Source organism: Xiphophorus hellerii, chromosome 10, assembly GCF_003331165.1.
Source record: "Xiphophorus hellerii strain 12219 chromosome 10, Xiphophorus_hellerii-4.1, whole genome shotgun sequence".
NCBI classification, from domain to species: domain Eukaryota; kingdom Metazoa; phylum Chordata; class Actinopteri; order Cyprinodontiformes; family Poeciliidae; genus Xiphophorus; species Xiphophorus hellerii.
The window spans coordinates 18,176,277-18,195,599 of NC_045681.1; the positions used below are offsets into that span (position 1 = coordinate 18,176,277).

The following is a 19,323-nucleotide window of genomic DNA, read 5'->3' on the forward strand; positions in this document are numbered from 1 at the left end:
TTTGCGGCGTTATTGGCAGGTGAGACGTCATCAGCCTTCTGTGCCACCTTTTATGTGTATATGGTTTCCTAACTGTAGGATGCAATGTCCGACGAGACTCTAGTGGTTATTTACCTTGGGCTTGCTTTAACAGGGTTACTCCCGAATAAAAACCATCTTTGAAAAATACTGATTTTAGGTTAAATCAAATGACTGAATTTGGTGTAGGATTGTAATTTATCTGCCCTGGAATTGTTGAAAGGCGCCTACATTTTAACTCAAACTATTTTATGATGACGTTATGTTGACACGCATTTACGACATCCACTGGAGACAAGTGAATTCCCTCCGATCCTGACAGCGAGAGACAGCCCCAGTTTTGTTTTTTCTTCTTCTTCGCTCTGTCCAGCAAAAACCCGACTGGTGGAGGAATGTTAGCCAGTTAGCTAACGGACAAAAACTGTTGGGGTTTTTACTCGTTTAACATCGCTGGTTACTTGTTATAACGATGAATTTACTCCCGTCCAATCCACATGGAAACGGGCTTCTTTATGCTGGATTTAACCAGGATCACGGTAAGAATCATAGTCGTAATGATCTTTGTTATTTTTCCTCCCTGTCTAATACAATTGAGAAACGTCGTAAATTCACAATTCATTGCCTGCTAGTGTGACACGTCAGTCATCGTTTCTTAAATTCCGCATTCAGTTTTTACATTGGCAAATATTTTCTAAAAGCGCTGCGTTTACCTTTGAACTGCCAGGTTAAATTACCGACAAAGTTAACATTAGCATTAGCTCCTACACTTGAATTTAGCCACCAAAAATGGCAGCTGCCACTTTAGTTCATTGCTTACAAATTTTCTGACTGACAAAATAATGACTCGGGAACCCAGTAATAGAAAATATACATAAACACAAGGTGGGAAAAGAGGGTTATGTGTAATGGGTGTTGTATGCTAACTTAGCATTAATGCTACTGCTAGCAGAAAATCCTTCCAACATAGCGGCTATCCGCTAAAAGCGGCTATGTCAACAGTACTAAGGTTAGCTCTGGGCTGTTCTGAATTCCCACAAGTCATTTATTTCCACAATATTTTTTCGTTAGTACTTTCCAGAATAAGTTATCGTATTAGACGTGATTTAGCCACGTATTTATTTTCTTTTCCAAGTTCTTCATACAGACACAGTACGGGCCGTGAAGTGTCTTTAAATTTCTTCTTTTATACCTCGGTTACCCTTTTTGTTAAACCGAGGTATAAAACTTTGATATACCTGAAACTAGATTGATAAATGAACCCAGAACGGACAAGTGGAAACTCTACCACGAAGTGCTACTTCTCCATAAATAACAGTGGAGGTTAATGGTTTGTGGTCAGTGGTTCATCTTCAACATTTATTTTCTACTTCCTGTTACCTTGAGACTGTGGGAATGATTATAATATATATATATATATGTATATATATATATATAGAGAGAATTTTGTTGTATTTGTTGGGTCTTTGTGTTCTTGTCCAGGATGCTTTGCTTGTGGAATGGAGAATGGATTTCGTGTCTACAACACAGATCCTCTCAAAGAAAAGGAAAAGCAAGGTAGCCGGACGATATCATGTCAATTTTTTACTTTTTTGCTCATTCTTGGAAATGCACCACACTTTTACTGGAATGTAGCGCCTTAAATTTGAGTAAGCATCCTCCACAGAGGCATATAATTTAGGATGCAAATTTGCACGGTTTCCTAAAACGCATTCTGTTTCTCCTTTGTCTAGCCTTTGCGTCCGTCACACACAGCAGTGCAGGACCTATTTGTGTCACGCTCTGTTACAGAGATTGGAAATGTCCCTGTGTTTGTATTTCAGAGTTCCTAGAGGGAGGCGTTGGCCATGTGGAGATGCTGTTTAGGTGTAACTACCTGGCGCTTGTGGGAGGAGGGAAGAAACCCAAGTACCCAACTAATAAAGGTATGTTTGCCACTTTCCTACTGAAGGGGGGGGGGGGGGTGAAGATGAGAAAATGGCTGCAGGTTTCCTTTTGCAGAAGAATTCATAAAGCTTAAAATGCTGTGCGGTGTGGAACCACAAACCTCAATAACTTTCAGTGGGAATTTATGCCAGTGAGCAGCAAACTATGGAGCTTTCTTAGTTCTTTTTTTTTTAAGTTTATCTTTAAAATTCCCACAAAATTAATTTTAAGTATTATAATTTCTTGTTTCAGTCTTCATATTAAGGATTCCAGCAGTTTATTTCCGACCCTATTCCATGTCTGCAGATCTACAAGGTGGAGATGCATGAAGAAGCTCTTCTTATTTTGTGCAGCACACCATCTTGTACCTTCTTTTTTTTTTTTTCGTTTTAGGAAAAACTTGGAACTTTTCACAATAGTTGTGTTTTAATAATACAGTGTTAGCTTTCTGCTTAGTTTTTAATCTATAGTGAAGTCATAAAACATAATGGAGCAAACTTTTTGGCAGATTTTTTAGCATTTTTTTTTTTTTTAGCTAAGACAATTAGTCGGATGAATTGTGATGAATCAATTAATTTAAATAATCGTCAAGTAATTAGCAAGCATTTCATAGTTGACTAGAGTAGATATGCTTTAAAAAAATGCCAGATGCTGAAAGACCAATACAGTCTGAACCATAATGAAACCAAAAGTCAACAAAAAACATATTGCGTTTCAGATTTTAAAAGAAACAAAAAAACTTTTTTTGTTGGTAAATATATTTTACCCAGAACCCCTCGAGTGGCAGTTTTAGCTTCACTCGGTTGAAATTTTGTAAAAAAAAATAAATAAAATAAATCTCCTATTTTGCACATTTTGCCATCCAATTATTAATCAGTTAAAAGACAAAAAAAATCAACAGATCAGGCCTATAATCTATTGCTGTCAAGTCAAACAGAAATAACTGTTAGAGGCATTTTGCTTGCAGACATAGTTTAAAAAAAAAAGTTTATTTAATCCGATTAATCGTCACAATAGTCGATTACTAAAATAATCATTAAGTTGTAACCGCCATTTTGAGTTGCATCGCTGTCCTTTTTACTGAAAGCCTCCTGCAGTTGGAAACTATATATATATATATATATATATATATATATATGTATATATATAAAAGCTCCTGGAATCTCAGGGATTGAAGCGACCAAGCGTGTTATTCCCGTCCTCCGTTCAGCCTTCCTGAGCTACAACTTGGATACCGTATTTTAATCTATTCCTGTGATTGGTTGACGTTCCAGTGATGATCTGGGACGACCTCAAGAAGAAGACGGTGATCGAGATCGAGTTCTCCACAGAGGTGAAAGCGGTGAAGCTTCGGCGGGACAGGTACGGACGGACTCCCGCTCGCTCAGGCCTCCATTTTCCTTCGCCAACATTCGACTACTGCATCTGGATGAGTGTGTGTGTGTTTTTTTTGTTTTTTTGTTGTTCTTTCAGGATCGTGGTCGTCCTAGACTCCATGATCAAAGTGTTCACCTTCACGCACAACCCGCATCAGCTGCACGTGTTCGAGACCTGCTACAACCCCAAAGGTCGGTGCTGACGCCCGTGAGCTTTTCGGGCTTCCGTACGCCCCGGACGTCCGGTCCGGACCGGCTGAGTCGTTAGTCATCACAGCAGGTGTCTCCATGTTTCTAAGCCGCCGCCGTCTGGTCCGTTCCAGGTCTGTGTGTGCTGTGTCCCAACAGCAACAACTCCCTCCTGGCGTTCCCAGGAACGCATTCGGGCCACGTGCAGATCGTGGACCTGGCCAACACCGAGAAGCCGCCCGTCGATATCCCGGCCCACGAGGGGGCGCTGTGCTGCATCGCACTCAACCTGCAGGGAACCAGGATAGCCACGGCGTCGGAGAAAGTGCGGAGAGGGTTTTTTTTCTTTTTCTGTTGGATGTTAGTTTGGAGGGGGGTTGACGACCTCTGACCTCCCGCAACTTAATTCCCGCCGTGTCTCCGCAGGGGACTCTGATCAGGATCTTCGACACGTCGGCGGGGCAACTCATCCAGGAGCTGCGGCGAGGCTCGCAGACGGCCAACATCTACTGGTGAGGGAGGGAACCTCGGATATTTATCTTTTATTTTTTTAAAAGGAAAAACTCCTAGGAAACCTGCTTATGTTTTTTGTTGTTGTTGTTGTTTTATTTGTGGCTTCCAGCATCAACTTCAATCAGGACGCGTCTCTGATCTGCGTGTCCAGCGACCACGGCACCGTACACATCTTCGCTGCAGAAGACCCCAAAAGGAACAAACAGTCGAGGTCTGTGTTCTCATGGCCGCCGAGGCAGGAGGAAGGACGCAGTCTTAACGGTTTTCACATTTTGTCGCATTGCAAGTACAAAACATTCATCGATTTTATGCGATTAGACCAGCACAATTGCAGACGGCACAAGTAAAACAAAGTTGACAGTTTTGGGCAATATAAAAAATCTAAATAAAATCTGATTTTTTGTTTGTTTTTTTATGTCCAACTTATGATTTTAATCCAAATTTCTTGCGAAAGTGGCTTATATTTCAGTCATTCAGTGTAGATGATTGAACTTTTGTTTAATTAGTAGTATTAGTAGTATCATAGTATTAGCAGAAGTATAATAATTTTATTTTAAAAATGTCTTAAAATTATGAGCAAGTCATCATTTTAATGAGGAAAACAATCTTAGCTCAAGATCATGTTGATCTTTATTCAAAATGGCTGCTTTCACAATCATTTCAAAACCCTAATAGTTTGATGCTGACGTAAGTCCTCCACACCAGTAGGTGGAATCTGGAGCTGTTCTTTAATATTGTAAAAGACTGCATGTTTGGAAAACGCCATAAAGTGTAACACAATTTGTGTTGCTTCCTCAGTCTTTCTTCTGAACTATCCATTAAATCATAAAATACAATATCAGGTCTTTACTGGTAAAGACCAGATGGTCTTTTCTGGTCGATTTATTGACTGACTCCCCCAAGTGGTCTGGAGGACGTCCGTTCTACTGTCTGCAGTATTTCATACTTACCGTTTTTACTATAATCATTTCATTTTCTCCCTTCGCTTCCTCTTCCTGTGGTTGCTGCACTTTTTTATTTCTTTTGTTGCCACATTTTTTGTTTTCATTTGTTTCGTGTTTCGGCGTTTGCATCGTTCACGTGTTTGTAGCTCGGTTTGCCTTGTGTTTTTGCAACTTCCGGCCACCGTAGTCCTCGGCTCTAAAGCGATGCTGAAGACCTAAGAGTTAATTTTGTAGAAAGTTCTGGAAACCGTTTATCGTTTTTTTTTTTGTTTTTTTTCCAACTTCACAACTAACTAGCTTGTTCTGCTCTGTTACATAAAACAAAGGAAAAAAAACAAACATCTGGGGTTTGTTCTTTTGTCATGTGACAAAATGTGGAACATTTCAAAGGAAGTCAATCGTTTTGCAGTAACTCTAAGAACCAGTTGTAACTTTGCCTTTCTCCTCTGCAGTTTGGCATCCGCCAGCTTCCTCCCCAAATACTTCAGCTCCAAGTGGAGCTTCTCCAAGTTCCAGGTGCCGTCGGGCTCCCCCTGCGTATGTGCCTTCGGAACGGAGCCCAACGCCGTCATAGGTGAGCTAGCAGCGGGAGTGGGACGCCTGTAGGGAAAAGGGCGACTCATCTCGTCACACATCTATCAGACTTGGCACCAAAGCGTCCTAGGAAATCAGATTCTTCTATCTGCTCCTGCTCACTTCTTCTTCTTCTTCTTCTCTCTTTGTCTCTTTCTGCAGCCATTTGTGCTGACGGCAGCTACTACAAGTTTCTGTTTAACCAAAAGGGGGAGTGCTCCAGAGACGTGTACGCCCAGTTCCTGGAGATGACTGACGAGAAAATATGACCCTCGTGACTTTCCTGCTGAGCAGCACGTTTTTTTTTTTTGTTTTTTTTTTCCTTTCCCTTTTCTGTTTTGTTTGTTTCTGAGGAATTAGAAGTTCTACTTTGCACTTCGTCGTATCTGCAGAGACTCTGGATCATCAGAGCATCAGATGGAGGAGGACAAAGAAAACAACAAAGCACAGATTTGTTTTTTGGAGGATTGGTGGGAGACCTGAGAAAATACGACGTGCGCCGCCTTTACTCCCAAACCAAACCCACGGCGATTAGGGAAAGTTGTTTTTTTTTCTGAAATACAAACAGTTTTAAGATGTCTTCCGATGGCTATTTTTATTCCCGTCCTGATAGTTGAGACGTCTTGGATAACTAACACCGCCTAACCCCAAACTACAGGCAGAGTGCCTCAGAAACTGAAGAGAGTGTGTGCGCGCATATTATCGCAGATAAAAACACACGCACGCACACACCAAGTATACCAAGTGAATAAAATGATTAGGTGTGTGAGGGGATCTCGCTTTGTTAGGCATCACCCTAGATTTTCTTTGCTTGTATATACACACCTGACTGAACTAACCACATAGAGCTGTACAGAACAGTAGCTTAAAAAACTAAAAAATTAACCTGTATTTTTTTTTGTTTTGTTTAGTTTTGTTTTTTTACTTTATTTGTGCAATACTCCGTTTACCACAACGGTTTGTCTTTAGTCTGAAATTTCCGAGAAAAGCTGGAAAATCTATACTTTGAGAAAGGACTTTTTTTTTCCCACAGATTGGAGGAAGTAATTACACCGAGAAAAAGTTTGCATGTTAAGTCTTAGATTTCCAATCAGATATTTTTTTGTGAGAGCCACCTCCAAAAAAAAAAAAGAAAAAAAGATTCATTCATGCATTCATGAGTTATATTTTTATTCTGCCTCGTGTTATTGGCCACTTTGCACCTTCCTCACTACACTTGTGTTTTTGCCATTTGAGCTGATCCTTCAGCAGCCTCCGGAGAAGTCTGTCTGCATCCACCACAATGAAACCAGTGACGATTTTTTTGTTTTGTTTTGTTTTGTTTTGTTTCGCTTTAATTTGTCGCAGCCTGCAGTTGATTTTGCTGCAAAAACACATTTCATTTTTGTGGCTTCTTCTTGCATCCGAACGTGCGTTTGCGTTTGCGGCGCTTGGAAGACCCAGGCCACTAGAGGGGGATGCTGAGTAAACTGAGAACTCGGCCAACCAGTTTCTGATACACTTAATGATTGTAAAATGTGCATTTAAATCTGTGAATAAAATTTAAAATCTGCTTTTCCAGATAGGTTCGATGAACTCTTGATGTTTACTTTCGTTGTGAAATTGCTACAATGAAGGAAAATGCCTGAAATAGGCCTATGTTGACAGCATAAACAAATAAGTAAAAATCTTTTAAACGTTACGTACTGCAGCTTTCAAGAGGGCCCCGTTTTAGTTTGATTATATCAAAGAATAGACCAATTTTAAAGAATTTTTTTTTTTTAATCTGACAGATGTGCTAGTTCTGATAATGCAGACGAAAAATTGCCCAGTTTGATAATCGATTTCAATACTGCTGTGCTGAAAGATCAAATTAGAGGAACAGCCTAATTTACTGCTAATTGACAAATAATGGGAAGAATCTAGCAAGCTAGAGGCAGACAGTGGCGCTCTGAAGTTTTCACACCACCTCTTGGATGATGACTTGTTTCATTTGGCGGGAACATTGGAGATGACTCATGGATTGCGTTTCCTTAAAGTTAATGACCAAAAATTTGAAATAAGGTCTTTCCGGTTCGAAATCCTGTTTTGGCAGAGGATCAAATGCTCATTTATCCTACTCGCACACAAAGCTAGTTTTGTGTAAGGCATGTTGGGAACTTTAACGTTCTACCTCTTCCCATTGCAATTACTATGAAAACAAACAGTTCGATGAGCTAGTAGTGGTAGAAATGTCTAAGCAGGGACTAAATGCAAATATGCCACACTTTCCAGATCTTAAAAGGGGAATAAAAATATGAAAAACTTTGCAGGGTTCTCCCTTTGCCTCACAATTCAGCACTAAATTGTGTTTATCAAAGTCACAAGAAAACCCAGTGGGTTTTGTGGTTTTCACAGGAAGCAGGATAAAAACATTAAAGGGGTTGGGTGAATACTTTTGCAAAGCGTTGTGTTTACTGTACATTATGAAATGGTTTTTTTATTCAGACCTTCCTTCAAAATGCACACAGACTAAATAAAATGGAAATTAGACTCCAGGAAAGTATGGAGCCCTGATGCTTCGTACTCAAACATTAACACTTCTATAGAAGCCATTTTGAGTTCATCCCATTACAAACCAGACTGTTAAATCTTTGGCAACGTTTGGACTAAAACCCAACCCCTTCATTTCCACACAAAGAAATAAATATATAGACTCTGCATTTGCTCAACTGAGAGGATTTACTCAAAAGAAATACAGAGAGAATCTGTGTTTAAATAAATTTATATATATATAAAAAAAACAAAAGCAATTTTCCACTGAAGCAGAACGAACACCTATCACTTGTTTTAGCTCATAGAACATAGAATACAAGCTGAATAGCCTTACTTTGTCGCCTGAAATTAAAAAGAAAAGAAAACACAAAAAGGAAAGAAAACCAAGCGAATCAACTTCAACACAAAGATAAACACAGCCGATGACGACAGGGAAAACAAGTGAGCAAATACAAAACAATAATAATAATTCAAAATAAACTAAGAGGTTAAGTGCAGCACAGGTCAGAATCGTTATAGCGTAGATTCAGTCTAAGTTTTCTTCAGTTCCATATTCAAATGATCTGCTCTGGTACGTTTTGTTTCTACATCTGTAACATGCAAGCTCAATGACACGTATGCTCAAATACACACGGGAATATACGTTTGAATTTGTAGGATATCTGGAAAATATGACAAAAGATTCTGTTGATGTACAGTGAGAACCACGTTTCATTCGCAGAAACAGAAAGAGCATCCACTCCATAGTGTTTTCTTTAAATGAGGAAAAAAAAAAACTAAAATATATATATATATATAACAAAAACAAAACAAAAAAGTAAGACTACATTCATGTCACCGAACAGTCCACACACAACAATAAAAAAAAAAAAAAAAAAAAAAAAACAACAGGAAAGATTCCCAGAATTGAGATGTTAGGATGTTTCTTAAAGAGGCGGCGCTCAGCTGCTCCGGATTATTAAGGGTGCCTCGGGAAAAGAAAACACCAAAAAAAAAAAACGAAAAACGGACTAACTGCTCTGTGCCGCACCGAAGATACGACGGAATACTGCATTTCTACTCGCGACTCGGTTAGGTAGGTCGACGTGGAGGCTAGCTGCCGAAGATGGGAATGTCCACATGTCCACAAGCCTGCCTGCTGGTTGAACGCTTTGATTTTTCTGTAATGCTACCAGGAGGAGAGACTCCTGTTTGTCTTTGGGTGGCTGGGGGGCGAGGAGGGCGGGGCAAGTTGCATGGATAATCTTATTGTTCTGGACTTTCCTTTCTTTCTGTCTCTGCTTCTTCTTGCTCTCTGGGTCTCAAACTTGAGAGTGATGGGAGTTGGAAGGGGGGGATTCACAGTCATCAGCTACGCTTCTGTTTCATTTTCAGTTTGGTCTCTAGTTTTTTGTTTTTTTGCATCGTGTTTTCTGCTATTAAATACTTGGCAGACAGGGGGCGGACAGGTGGGGTTCGCACAATCGGTAGTGCTTTTCTTTTTGGCACCTTGAGGATGGTGACGGAGGGTGGGATGGGAGGATGGAGGGGCGGAGATGGGGGTGGGCGGGGCTACTTGTCGTCAGCCTCTTCGCTGTCCGCGGTGCCGTTGTTGTTGTTGTTGCCGACGGCGGCGGCCGGGCCGTTCTCCTCGTCGGTTTTCGCCCTCTTGGACTCGGGCGGGTCCTGCAGCTCTCCGTTCTGCCTCTTGGTGGGGAGGGAGGCCGAGGCCGAGGCGTGCGTTGCCAGGAGATGGAGAGGGTTTGCTGCAGAGAGACGGAGGACAGGGGGGAGTTCGTTAAAACGCCAGAGAGAGGCTGCTTCGCGCACGGCAGGCTGTTGCTGCGGTGACACGATGACATCATGACGAACTAAAGTGGCTCTTAATTCGACCTCATTGCACAGAGTATTAAACACAAGGCAACACAAGCTTTATCTCAAGCTTTATTTTATGCCTATAGGCTTAGAACAGCTATCAAACAAACATATTTGTTCTGTCTCTGCATTTGATGATGTTAATTTTCTTCTACCACACAAGAGACACTCTGAGTCTGAGGAAACAGAGAAATGCTCAGTTTTTAGATGCTAAAAATTCATGATCCACAAAGGGCTGGGCGATAAATCGACTCATCGAATTTTTGGAAAATCTGGATTTTCTCCTGGGTTTCCATAGTTCAGAGTGATGTCACCACGCCTCAAGCTACCATCTTGTTTCACAGGTGTGATTTATTTATCTTTACTTTGAATTCAGGTCAACTCCGTGAGGAAATATAAGGGCCAGGCTAAATGTTTTTCCTTTCTCATTACAAGAATAAAGGTATTCATTTCCACAGATTTATTTTACGTTACAACTCCAATGATTGTTGCAGTTTATTTAATTATTTACTGTTAAATATTTAATAATTGTGAAGTTACCATGAAATGACCTAACCGTCCTTTTAGTGGGACAAAAGCCGACTCTTGTTTGGAAGGTAGTTTTTACTATTCATCTCCCGCAAAATAGCTTCAACTCAGTCAGATTCTCGCGTCACCTGAACCAGCAGCGGTGCTGATGGGCACCAGGTGAGTCCCGTTCTGCGTGATGGCCTTGATGGGAAGCTGGTGCTGGCCGAGCGGGGCTTGCTGCACTATGGTGACGGTCGTCAAGGGAGCAGCCTGTGAGCTCTGGATGATGCGGCCGACTCCGCCTATAGAGGAAGCCGTGATGGACGGGATCGGCTCCACTTTGACTGCAAAGCATAATGGGAGAAGAGTGCGAGTTGACGAGCGACGCCTCGGCTAGCACCCGACGACAACGCCCCTGATGTAGTTCACCTTTGACCTCCTGGTGATCTCCTCCGTTCTCCTGAGGCTCGGGGCTCTCCATCGAGGCGGGCTGCCCTCCGACGGTCGCCATGGTGACCGCCGGGATCTGGTGGACCACGTGCACGGTCTGCATGACGGGAGTGGAGCTCACCGATGTCGTTACCATGGCTGGGGTTGCCATGGCGTAGGTCACAGGCTTCATGGTGGTCTGAGGCATCTGGCGCTGCACGGCGATCAGCACCGGCTGGCTGTTGAGGGGGGAGCCTGGACAGGAAACAGGAAATGAGTTCAGCAGCAAACGCGCGCCAGGGCTGAAAACGATGAATCGGGATAATCACTGAATTAATCGCCAGCTAAGATAATAATCGATTAATCGTTAACAGGACTCAAAAAACAGGACATGTGTTGTAAGAACAGCAGATTCAGAGCTGGTGGTTAAGTCAAAACTGTGCAAAAAGTATGTATGTTTTGCAATTAAGATTAAATTTAAAAAACTTTGTAAACATGTTCTACCCAAAACTCAGTTTTAGCTTCACCTGGTTGAAACTCTGGACAAAATCTATCACCTTGTTCTATCCAATTATTAATAAGTTCACCAAAAAATGAGTCAACAACGTTATATTGATGTCAAGTCCAGTGGAAAGCTTTAGCTTCTCCCACTGCGATGTGTATTTTTATCGCTTCAAAAGCTAAGAATGATCAACTAAAGGATCATGATCATGTTATTGCATTTCAGGTAATAAATGCTTATTTTATTATTTAAAAAAGGAATTGCATTTTTCAAGTGCATTTCTAATATTGTATCAAGAAAACTGAAATAAAAAATCTGCAGAAAGGGCCAATTTATTTTGCAATTAATAAATCTAATTGAGACGTTAATCGATTAATCATCAAAATAAACAAACTAAACAATGAGTTAAAATAGCCAACTGGTTAATCAGTAAAAGGATCTATTACTCATAAGAATAATTAACCGACTAGTTGGCAAAATAACTGATTAATCATCAAAAATAATAGCTAGATCAATCGATAACTAAAATGATCGTTAAACAGGCCAAACAGCTGGATCTGTTCATGATCAATTTGAGGCTTTACCTGGGGAGTTTTGTGCGAAGCGAGCCTCCTGGATGACAGCCAGCTTGGGCTGGACTGCAGCTGTCTGGGTGGGTGCTGCTGGGGGGGCCTCTGCCTCCATGGGGACTGGGGATCCCTCTCTGGACAGGCTGTCTGGCGTCTGGACTCCACTGGAGTGGGCGGACAGCACCCCCATGTGGTTGGGAGATGCAGGGGCGCTCCTGAAACGACGACAAGAATAATCACCGGCATGGAGCGGCGAGCGCCATCGGGAGAGGCGGCGAGCGGGAGGCGAGCCCGTACCTGGAGGAGAGCGGCCCCACCGGGGTCCGGAAGCAGGGCACTCCCCGGGGCCGGCGCTTTCTGAAGGCCTGCTCGATGAGCTTGCCCTCCGAGGAGGGGTCGATCCTCCAGAACGAACCCTTGCCGGGCTCCTCCTGGGACCGGGCCACTTTGATGAAGTAGCGGTTCAGGGACAGGTTGTGGCGGATCGAGTTCTGGACGAGAGGAGAGAAATATTTTACGTTGCTGCACGTGACTGTTTCTATTAAATTTAGGATCAGATTAGCCTCCACGGCAACCAATCCGTGCGATTTTATGGGATTGGAATTTGATTTATTATGGATTTCACTGAAGTGAATCAGTCGTGTTTGTCATTTGGTGTTGTAAAAATATGCTGAATTGAATAATAAACCCAATTTCACTGGGCAACACCAGAATGCAACTACAATATTGAAAACAGTGCTGCACAACACCAACACCGCACTTCATCCTTAAACCGTCAGTTAAAACATGGTAATAGCAGCATTATGTTACATTTAAATAAAACAAAGTGGAAAAGACTGAGTTACTGTAGGTTTTAAAAAAAAGGATGTCAGTAAGCCTGTAGCAATAAGCAATTAATCAATTAATCACATGCTAAATTACAATGAGCTCATTCTACTCTAACTTTTAAAGGGGAATTTAGTTGATTTTAGACATCACAGCCTATTTTATTTGTGCTTTTTGGTTGAAACTGGTTATTATTTCCATTTTTATTTATTGTCTTTGGCTGTTGTGCTTTGATTTGAATATTTAAAAGTCTTCCAGTTCCAGGGTTATGTGTTATTTACAAAATGAATGTTCAAAGGGCAAACGTGAAAACTGTCCCAAACAACCATATTAACAGGTGTTTGCATTAATAAAATGAACCTTTTGGGTCAAATGTTTTGCATTTTGCTGCTCTGGAAAATAATTTTTAGTCAATTTTCAGAAACAAAGATTTTTATTTCTTCTGTCATTCATTAGCTGAAATTAATGAATGACTGTAAAAAAATGTCTGCATGTTTGTGCCATGTTACTACTATGATAGTAAAGTAGCAAGGCGGAAAAAAAAGACAAGAAAAAGCAGCTTTGGAGGAATCTTTAGTTTTAGTTTCAGCTTAACCCGTAACAAACAGCTGCAAAACTTCAGATTTCCTCTAATCCTGTAGATGAGACAGGTGTTGGAGATGAGGTGGAGTGGGATCTATTTTCTGATACAGTGAAGCCTTCTTCTAGTCATAACCCGGGATCCAATATCATCACCTACACAGACATACAACTATACATACTGGCTTAAACATAAATATAGGAGAACTAGTATTAGTACATACTTCTCCACATAAGTTCAGTTTTCAGCATCTATGCACCACAAATTTGGAACAAACTTCCAGAAAACTGTAAAACAGCTGAAACACTGACTTCCTTTAAATCTAGACTAAAAACCCACCTGATTGTATTTGAAACGTAATCAATTACACATTTAATGATGGAACTTGACTTAATGTCATGTTTTGATTGCTGGTTTTATGTTGAAATTGCACAAAAATCCGTGAGGGACGACGGAGTCCCAGAGCGAAATTCCGTCAAAGAGGTGTACGGAGCCTAGTGCCGGAAGAAAAACGGCGAGTGGCTGAGGGTCACTGAGCGTAACACAAACCCTGTAAATTCTAGACACTAACAGGTACCATAGAATTGCACAAAAATCCGTGAGGGACGGCGGAGTCCCTGCTCGAAATTCCGTCAAAGAGGTGTACGGAGCCTTGTGCCGGAAGCTCATTAAAATGCTGTTGACATCATTTTAAACTGTGTGATTGTGAGCGTGAGTGGGAATAAAAATAGCAATAGGTATTTTGTTCCATATGACACAGTAGGAGTGTAACAGGTAAACCTTCTATGGATGCAAACTCGACTAAAAACCCACCTGTTTAGGATTGTATTTGAAACGTAATCAATTACAAATTTATTGATGGAACTTGACTTAATGTCGTGTTTTGATTGTTGATTCTATGTTGCATTGTGTTTCTGTGTTTGTAATGATGTAAAGCACTTTGAAATGCCTTGCTGCTGAAATGTGCTATACAAATAACATTTGATTGATTGATTGATTGATTGATAGATAAGTTGCAGTTCCAACAAACTAAGCTCTTCAGGACGATATGACTTTGGAAGAACAGTGGCTGGATGACTGAGGTTTGTTAGACTTGCTAATAAAGTGCTGAGGAACTACAGCTCAATAATCAAGTCTAAGTATTACAGTAACTGGAAATCAGGATGAGGTTTGCTGTAATTGATGCATTAAAAAACTAAGGTTGGGAAGTTGTTCACACCCACTTCCCAGAAGTCCCCTGGCGGATGCGGTGGAGGCACTGACCTGCCAGCCTTTGTCAGCTGTTCTGTAGTAGGGGTAGTTCTTGGTGATGTGGGTGTATATTCCATTCAGAGTTAGCTGTTTATCTGGAGCCATGGTGATAGCTTGGACTATTAGTTGTGCATAGGAATATGGAGGTTTGGAGTCGTCCTGTGGAAACAAACAAACAAAAGCGGAGCAAAATTAATGTGTTTGTAATAAAAGTTTGTTTCTCAGTCTTGTACAATTAAGACCTGAAAAAAGTTAATTACCAGCATCAAAGTGGAACAGAAACGACAGAAAATCAAACAACTTCTTACTTAAGTATTTTACTAAAGATGTAAAATACAAACTGATAAACAACTATTGACTTATTATTGGTTTTAATGATAAAAAAAAAAATAGCTCCATAGTTGGAAACCATGAAACTCCTGAGAATTTCTGGTACGGTCTCACTTGGGAAACTAATCTGCTGAGATATCTACTTCTAGAATGATAAGCAACTGTGAAACAATTTAAACTCATGAATAATCTATATTATTGTAGAATGATGGACTTTGAGTTGTTTGGAATTATTCTTGTAATTCACAGATTAATGAGTGGAAACAGTTTCTTCTCCAGAGAGAGTAAATGTCTTTCTTCACTGTTGTTGCGTTAACAGACCTAAACTCAAATTTACGCCGTTACTTCAAGTAGCCATTATAGACGGCGATTAGGGCTGAAACGATTATTTGGATGAATCGATTAATGAAATAATCCATCGATTCATTTAGCGATAACTGGAGTATTCAAACTCAAAAGAGGTCATTTGCTGAAAACAAACGAGATATTCAGAGCAGTAATTACGCTAAAACTGTACAAAACATGTATAAATTTTACATTTAAGATGAAAGCATCTTTGTCTGTCAATATGTTTTAGCAAAAACTCCTCATGTGGCATAATTTTAACTCCACTTCAAATTCACTAAAGGAGTGCCGTGTTTTTGCATTTTAGGCAATAAAATATTTATTTATTTTTAAAAAATAAGTGATTCAATTATTTATTAGCATCTTTTAACATGTCTCTAATATAAAAGAGGATTAAGTGGCAATTTTTTAAATGTGATTAATAATCATTAGTTGGAGCCCTAATGGTGATGACTGAAAAATCTCCTGTAGCAGTCTGTATTACAGCAGATTTGAAGAATCTTCTGACTGAAAGCCCTCATAAGGAGGACACTGAGCAGAACAAATACAAAAGGGTTTATCTTTTTTGTTATTATTATTCATTACTATAACTGTATGAACATGCTCATACCCATAAAGACAGGCAAAACCTTCTGTGTCCCGTCAGATCTACTTCCTGTTCCGTGTCCTCTCACCTTTGGGCTGTCTTCACCGGAGGCCTCCTTATCGTTTTCCGATTGCGAGTTGTCTCCTATGATTTCCGAGGTGAGAACGCGGCTCGTTCTGTAGCTGGAGAGTCCTGCTCCCCTCGGACTTGACGGACACGAGTTTGCAGCGCTGCAAAAGAAACCCAAAAAAAAACAACTGAAATGTTGTTGCGATTGCATCTCAAACTCAAACCGCACCCTCATCACCTTCCTACCTAATGGTGCCGGTGGGCGAGGGCAGCGGGCTCATGAGGTGGGCGATGTTGTCGGGAATGTTGATGGTCAGCGGTGAGATTTGGGGCTGGACGGGCTTGACCGGTGATTCCGGCACGTTCCTTGGCTCCTTCTTGTCGCTGGACAGGGCGGTGAACGTGATCTTTATACTCGTGCTGGGGAAGCGGAAGCAACACCTGCGGGACGACACGGACCCGAGCGGTGAAACGACACCGCGGGGTCGAGTCACAATGTCAGCGTGCGGACGAGCCCCTCTGCCAGGCAACATGCATGCCGAGGCGCTCCAAATGAAGACCGGAGAGGAACACAGAGACTTCACAACAATCTAATATGGGCTTGAACCAAGACCGTTACATAACAGTTCCTGCTTAAAATGTCTAATTTTCTATTAATGGGCTTGGCTATATTTAGACCAGTTGCACACAACTAAACGTGACAATCTCAACAGATCTTTCGTGCAGATTAAATGGAAATAATCTGTCCAATGAAGTTATGGGTCAGAAAATAGACTGAAAATGGAACAAAACTAGAGGCAAAATTAGATTTTTTTTGTGTGTACGTGTATATACCATCGTTCGTTCCACAAGCAGTCTTGACGAAATTGAAATAAGTCCACTTTTTGTTTAATGGCTTTACATTTGACAATGAAACATTGATCTGGTCTTTACTAGGTTCTTAAAGTTCCCTATGGTTTTCTGCACAGCGCCCTTATGGACCAACCACAGCGTTTCGGTCAGGCTGAGATCTGGATACTGACTGGGTCTTTCACGACACCTTCGATCTTTTTGGAGATTTGTTTTGGTCATTCTGTTGCAGTATCCTGTTTTCCTCTCATTTGACTCTACAATATGCTGGTATGAGGAATAGTTAATAGTTGAGTTCATAACTACAACATATATTGGCCTTGAGTTTGTGAAAAAAGCACAGATCATCACACCTAAACCTAAACCCCTCTAGTTTTGTCTGATGTCTAAAGGACATTGTTCCATTGTTGTAGTACAACTAGATTCCAGCTGGTAAATTCTCCCATATTCACTTAGGAGAAAAGAAAATATATCTGTTCAGTCTTCTTCCAATTGTGCTGCAAATAATGTAAACATTTAATATGATAACTGAGGCCTGTGTGTTTCCTGGTTAACCAACCTGAATAAAATAATGGTTCATTCATATTATTATTATTATTAGTAGTAGTTGTAGTAGTAGTAGTAAGTGGTCAATATTTGGAAAAAAAGTACCTTCATACATCAGTTGACTGATGTATTGGTGAACCTGTAGAATATTCCACTCTCAAGAGACTTTATAGGGAAAAACGATGTTTATGGAGGCCATGTAAACATTTAGAAGCAGTTTATATTTTACCTGTGGCAGATAACTTTTTGTGTCTTTGTTCAGGATAAATTGGTGAATTCCAAAGGCTAAAGCTAATAGCTTTCCAATATAAACATGGATTACATTTCCAGTGAGATTATGTCTATTTTAGATAACCAGAAATATTTTACCTGTTCCATTCTCAAAATCTGTTCCAAACATGAAGGTTATTTGGTTAACACAACCTTCTTTTCTTTTCCTCGTGTAAGTAAACGTCAACATTTGTCCAAAGTAAAAGTTACGCTTTTACTCACAACATAGCTTTGGCGTTTTGGGACTGCTGCTTAAACTAAAGGAAGTCTAATTTGGATTTAAATAACTTCTGACTCCAGTTTGTTTTTAATTAGGTTCTGATATGTAAGCTCCAAAATTAAAATACTGCTCGAAATTAGGTTAATGACCAGCCAGTTTGAGTGTATTATAGTCAGGCAGGAAAAAGACAACACCTGTTTTGGCTCAACAAAGCGTGATGTTGGCAGCAATATAGTGTGTTTTACCAACAGCAGTGAAAAATTAACTCTTCAAACAGTGCAATTCATCGTTTCGGCATTGGATTTATTTTCATAAAGGTTTTTATAAGATGAATGTAACTATTCACAGCCACTCATCAATGTGGCACATGTAAAACAACGGAAGTGAGGAAATAAAACCAGCTAATGTCCCCTTTCACCTTACAAGCTAGCTTCCACATGTAGACCATTGTAGAAAACAGAACAAATAACCTTAGCAAAAGCATAAATGACAACACAAAAGGCTGGGGAAAACGTGTGGCCGAAAACATTAATGAGGCTTATTAATATAGGTTTTGTATTTTTTGGAGGGGCAAGCAGTAATATTGCCACATTATTAGCATGTCTGACTTGGAGATTTCGTGTGACGTAGCTGCTGTACACACGAAGAGCACGTAACAGGCTCGATACAGCACGTGCATCACCGCTGCAGGCTAACACAACAATAACAATACACACACACAAAAAAAAAAAACACGAGAACGTAAATCCACGGGCAACACTTTCACGCCACTCGCCCTCAACACTCACATTCGTGGAAGCTGAAGAGGTGGAGCCCCTCTTCTCTGGAACACCCCATCAACAAACACCCCGTTTTTTCCCAGGCACCGGAGGTAGAATTCCCTCGTGCCCGAGCCATCCTCCCCGGCGGTGAAGATTTCGAGGTGCCGCCGGGATATGAAGCTCGAGTGGCCCATGCTGACGTCCACTGAGCCCTGGGAAGAGTTCCGGCCGATAGTCACCGACCTTTTCTTCATGAGATACTCGAACTCTCGGCCCTCCAGCCGGGCTATAGCCGACCCCAACATCCCGCTTACCACCGCCATCTTCCAGTCCGAGGTGTCTGGTGCCGATTTTGAGGTGTGGAAGGAGCAGTAATTTAGTGGCGAATGTGATCAATTAAAAGGGTTCGTTTTCTGGCCTGGTTCAATGAAAGGGGGGCTCCAATTTTACACTGTGGAGAATTTAGCCAGGAACGTGCCAGACCGGGGACACAACCGCTCAGACTCACCACGGTGAAGAGGAGGGAGGGGCCAGAACGAGTCGCAGACCAATCAAAAGCCGACAAACGGGCGGAAGTGCCGCAAGAGACAATTGTTTCCGCCAATGAAAGACCGGTTAGGGCACGCAGATGAGGGATGTTTACCAATGACAACAATAATAAAAATAGCCGTAGAAGGGTTAGGTCGGTCGCAGCATGGGTTGCATTGCAGTCTGACACGCAGATGGAGGAAAGGTGTAAAACCCGGCAAAATTGTTTTTAAACAGAGGAATTTAACA

General features: G+C 41.1%; 2 protein-coding genes across 2 annotated transcripts; one reads left to right on the top strand and one right to left on the bottom strand.

The window, feature by feature from the left end:
• Positions 1–110: 110 nt before the first annotated feature.
• On the top strand, positions 111–7,098 carry wdr45b (WD repeat domain 45B). The gene is made up of 10 exons (XM_032573530.1): positions 111–554; positions 1,498–1,572; positions 1,839–1,940; positions 3,216–3,303; positions 3,415–3,509; positions 3,641–3,831; positions 3,933–4,018; positions 4,129–4,230; positions 5,416–5,537; positions 5,699–7,098. Exons 1-10 carry the CDS (start codon positions 488–490, stop codon positions 5,803–5,805), a joined length of 1,035 nt encoding a protein of 344 aa, XP_032429421.1. The 5' UTR covers positions 111–487; the 3' UTR covers positions 5,806–7,098.
• Positions 7,099–8,263: 1,165 nt separating this feature from the next.
• On the bottom strand, positions 8,264–19,074 carry foxk2a (forkhead box K2a). Its single transcript, XM_032573529.1, has 9 exons — positions 18,574–19,074; positions 16,147–16,341; positions 15,920–16,061; positions 14,583–14,729; positions 12,212–12,405; positions 11,930–12,129; positions 10,844–11,098; positions 10,561–10,758; positions 8,264–9,795 (listed from the first exon to the last, which is right to left on the bottom strand). Exons 1-9 carry the CDS (start codon positions 18,867–18,869, stop codon positions 9,602–9,604), a joined length of 1,821 nt encoding a protein of 606 aa, XP_032429420.1. The 5' UTR covers positions 18,870–19,074; the 3' UTR covers positions 8,264–9,601.
• Between the last annotated feature and the right edge of the window lie 249 nt (positions 19,075–19,323).

What these genes read in the sequence shown, in the direction of transcription:
- wdr45b (XM_032573530.1), top strand. Translation starts at nt 488, where the DNA reads ATGAATTTACTCCCGTCCAATCCACATGGAAACGGGCTTCTTTATGCT. An exon ending in CAAGTACCCAACTAATAAAG is followed by an intron (nt 1,941 to 3,215) that starts GTATGTTTGCCA and finishes TTGACGTTCCAG; the next exon opens with TGATGATCTGGGACGACCTC. An exon ending in TAGCCACGGCGTCGGAGAAA is followed by an intron (nt 3,832 to 3,932) that starts GTGCGGAGAGGG and finishes GTGTCTCCGCAG; the next exon opens with GGGACTCTGATCAGGATCTT.
- foxk2a (XM_032573529.1), bottom strand. Translation starts at nt 18,869, where the DNA reads ATGGCGGTGGTAAGCGGGATGTTGGGGTCGGCTATAGCCCGGCTGGAG. An exon ending in GTGGGGCCGCTCTCCTCCAG is followed by an intron (nt 12,130 to 12,211) that starts GTACGGGCTCGC and finishes TCGTCGTTTCAG; the next exon opens with GAGCGCCCCTGCATCTCCCA. An exon ending in CTTCGCACAAAACTCCCCAG is followed by an intron (nt 11,099 to 11,929) that starts GTAAAGCCTCAA and finishes TTTCCTGTCCAG; the next exon opens with GCTCCCCCCTCAACAGCCAG.